Source organism: Diaphorina citri, unplaced genomic scaffold (assembly GCF_000475195.1).
Source record: "Diaphorina citri unplaced genomic scaffold, Diaci psyllid genome assembly version 1.1 scaffold5763, whole genome shotgun sequence".
NCBI classification, from domain to species: Eukaryota; Metazoa; Arthropoda; class Insecta; order Hemiptera; family Psyllidae; genus Diaphorina; species Diaphorina citri.
Window position 1 is genome coordinate 1 of NW_007383139.1, and position 3,027 is coordinate 3,027.

A 3,027-nucleotide genomic window follows, 5' to 3' on the forward strand; every position below is an offset into this window, starting at 1 on the left:
CTCATCAGATGGGCGAGAAGAGACACAATACTTCCCATTTAGGTGCTGGGTCAACACGAGAACACCACAAAGTAACCCATTGAAATATTTGCAATCAAAAAACAAGTACAAATTTTTGTCAATGGTGGGATAAGAACCCGGGACCTTCTGCATGGCAAGCAAGTGCATTACCACTGGACCAACCGTGCCCCCTTGTTTGATGTTAACCTACATCAAACAAAGAACAGCCCAAAGATTATGGTCTAATTAAACAACCACATCCACATCGAACAACCTATTCATTTTTACATCAATTGGGACCAACAATGTCCTATTAACCTCAATAATAATAATAAAAAAATCAATAGATTTGTAAAATGTTCTAAGAGGGCATACTCAATGATGTCTATGTTTATTTAAAAAGAAGATTTACATAAAAACAGCACAATGATAAACAATATCTTTCTTGAGGACAAGACTCAGATACCTGGGTACTAAGACAATGACAGTAGAGATACTTACCTACTTACCAGGATAAGTAAAGGATTAAGGTGGCATGCTTTCTTTTGGAAAGATAAAAAAAAATAGACCCCCAAAACCTCCCATAAATATTTACAGACACTTGAGCATTGAAAGAAGATAAGGACATACAATACAAAGGACTTTTTTGTGTTGAGTGACCACAGAAATTGAACAGAACAAACAAAAACTGAAAATTTATCAAAACCAAGATTTCATTTAGAGCAAAAAAGTAAATAAGAACTCTCAGTTCTCTGGAAACAATCACCTGTACACCTTTAGGACAATAATTTTACTGTTGAGTATTTTACACCACATTCACCTGAAGTACCTAATTATACATCCCAAGTTATAAGGCTAGAAAGAGACCCCACTCTGACCAGCAACAAAAGACATCTCTAGAATTGAACCCCAGACTTTCTGCAAGGCAAACAAGAGCATTACCAATGGGACCAATTATTGTGCTTCTTTCCAAATAACTTTTAGAAGAAACTTGAAGTAGCCCAATGGTTTTAATTCTAATACAGGACATACCAGTGAACAAGACAGACAAAGCCCCGCACATTTGCACAGGTGGACATAACTCGAGCACCAATCACAGTGCTAGATGGTAATGATAAACTAACCCGTATCTTTTTACCCAACTGAATGGAATTGGTATTATGAGTACAGTACATATTAGTGGTCGACAAGAACCAATACTTGGTCTGCTCAACAATGGGCCCATTACTGTATTCATATAAGTTTACCTGTTCTAACCAAGCATCATCTTTGTTGACAATGATGTTGGCATCAGCTTGATCATTGGGATTTAAATCAATGCTTCCAACCCACTGAAACAGAAAAATTGTAGGTAAGTAATGTGATTTTGTAAGTAGTGGAATGATACATATTTCATATTTCTGGACATGGTCTTCACTTTTCCACTCCAGTCAAGTGAAGACCATGTCCAGAAATATGTATGATATAGTACTTGACCATTATCTCAAACTAAACAAAATTTAGTGAAAGGCTTGATCATTGGGATTTAAATCAATGCTTCCAACCCACTGAAACAGAAAAAATTGTAGGTAATGTGATTTTGTTAGTGAAATGAGTAAAAGACAAAGATTTAAAACACAGCATTAACAATGTTGTGTGATGTTCAGAACACTGTATCCAAACAAGAATATGCCTCAAGTCATGAGAATGAAGGAGGAACTCTTGAAAAAAAAATAGATAATAAAAAAACAGCCAGTAAGACAATGATTTTCAGATGTGTGAACATCTGGGCAACCACATACCTACTCCTACAGCCAACTTTCCAGTCCCACTCAGGCTGGGTGAGGTTAATATTAAAAGGTGGGTACCTTGTCACCAAATGGAGGGTAATACCCTAAAGACCTTCAGGGCTCTACAATGATGTAATTTTTTTTTTAACCTACATCAAACAAAGAACAGCCCAAAGATTATGGTCTAATTAAACAACCACATCCACATCGAACAAACAACCACAAAGAACACATCTAATTAAACAACCACCCTTGTTACTTACCCAATTCTGAGCTTTGAAATGAGACACAACAGCAGTAACCTACATCAAACAAAGAACAGCCAAAAGATTATGGTCTAATTAAACAACCACATCCACATCAAACAAACAACCACAAAGAACACATCTAATTAAACAACCACCCTTGTTACTTACCCAATTCTGAGCTTTGAAATGAGACACAACAGCAGCCATAAATCGCTACCTACAGCGAAATGCAAAATTGGTAAGAACCTACCTACTACCTACCAGATATATTCTCTCCAGGTAAGCAGGTATTCTATCGAGATGAATTTTGCATTCGATGATCTAACACCAGTCTGATCCAACCAGGGAGGATCCCAAACATAATTATTATAGTCATACAAAGCAACACAGACGTAGTTGTCAATCAAATCGCGAGATCCAATGACAAACAATCCACCAGGAAAATGTCGTCTCCACTGAAACATGGAAATGAAGTTCTGTTAGTGTGGAGGTACCAGTATCCACTAGGAATAGTTCATGTCCACTTGTCCAGCGAAATATGGAAATGAAATCAAGCTATACACTGGTGTAGGTATATTCCACTCCCGCAGGCACATTTCGGGCCCCTAAAATCCTAAAATGACAAACAAGCTACACCGTCACATCAAACAGAACAGCTTTGTTGACACAGTGTGCTCAGAACTCATTTAGGGTGTGGTATCTGAAAAGGAATCTGGTCATTTCTGTGTTGAAAACGTTGGAATAATGCCTAGGGCCGCGTGGACAAATGGAAACATAATGCAGTGGTTGGTCCAGTGGTAACTTGCTTGATTGCCATTCAGGAGGTCCGGAGGTTTGGAATCCCAGAGTCGACAAAAATTGAGGAGCTGGGTGCAAAAAGGGAAATATGGATTTTTTGCCCTTTTTGCGTAAAACGGTTTTTTGTGGTATCTGAAAAGGAATCTGGTCATTTCTGTGTTGAAAACGTTGGAATAATGCCTAGGGCCGTGGACAAATGGAAACATATATAA

The 3,027-nt window shown here is 37.8% G+C and overlaps 1 protein-coding gene across 1 annotated transcript; it reads right to left on the minus strand.

Annotated features, from left to right (window-relative positions):
- Positions 1-1,123: 1,123 nt before the first annotated feature.
- LOC103521708 (dihydropteridine reductase) lies at positions 1,124-2,209 on the minus strand (the record flags this gene model as incomplete). Its single annotated transcript, XM_026832255.1, is given in 2 exon segments — positions 1,124-1,331; positions 2,186-2,209. A coding segment is annotated over 1 exon segment (52 nt), but the record flags the coding sequence as incomplete, so codon positions are not given.
- Between the last annotated feature and the right edge of the window lie 818 nt (positions 2,210-3,027).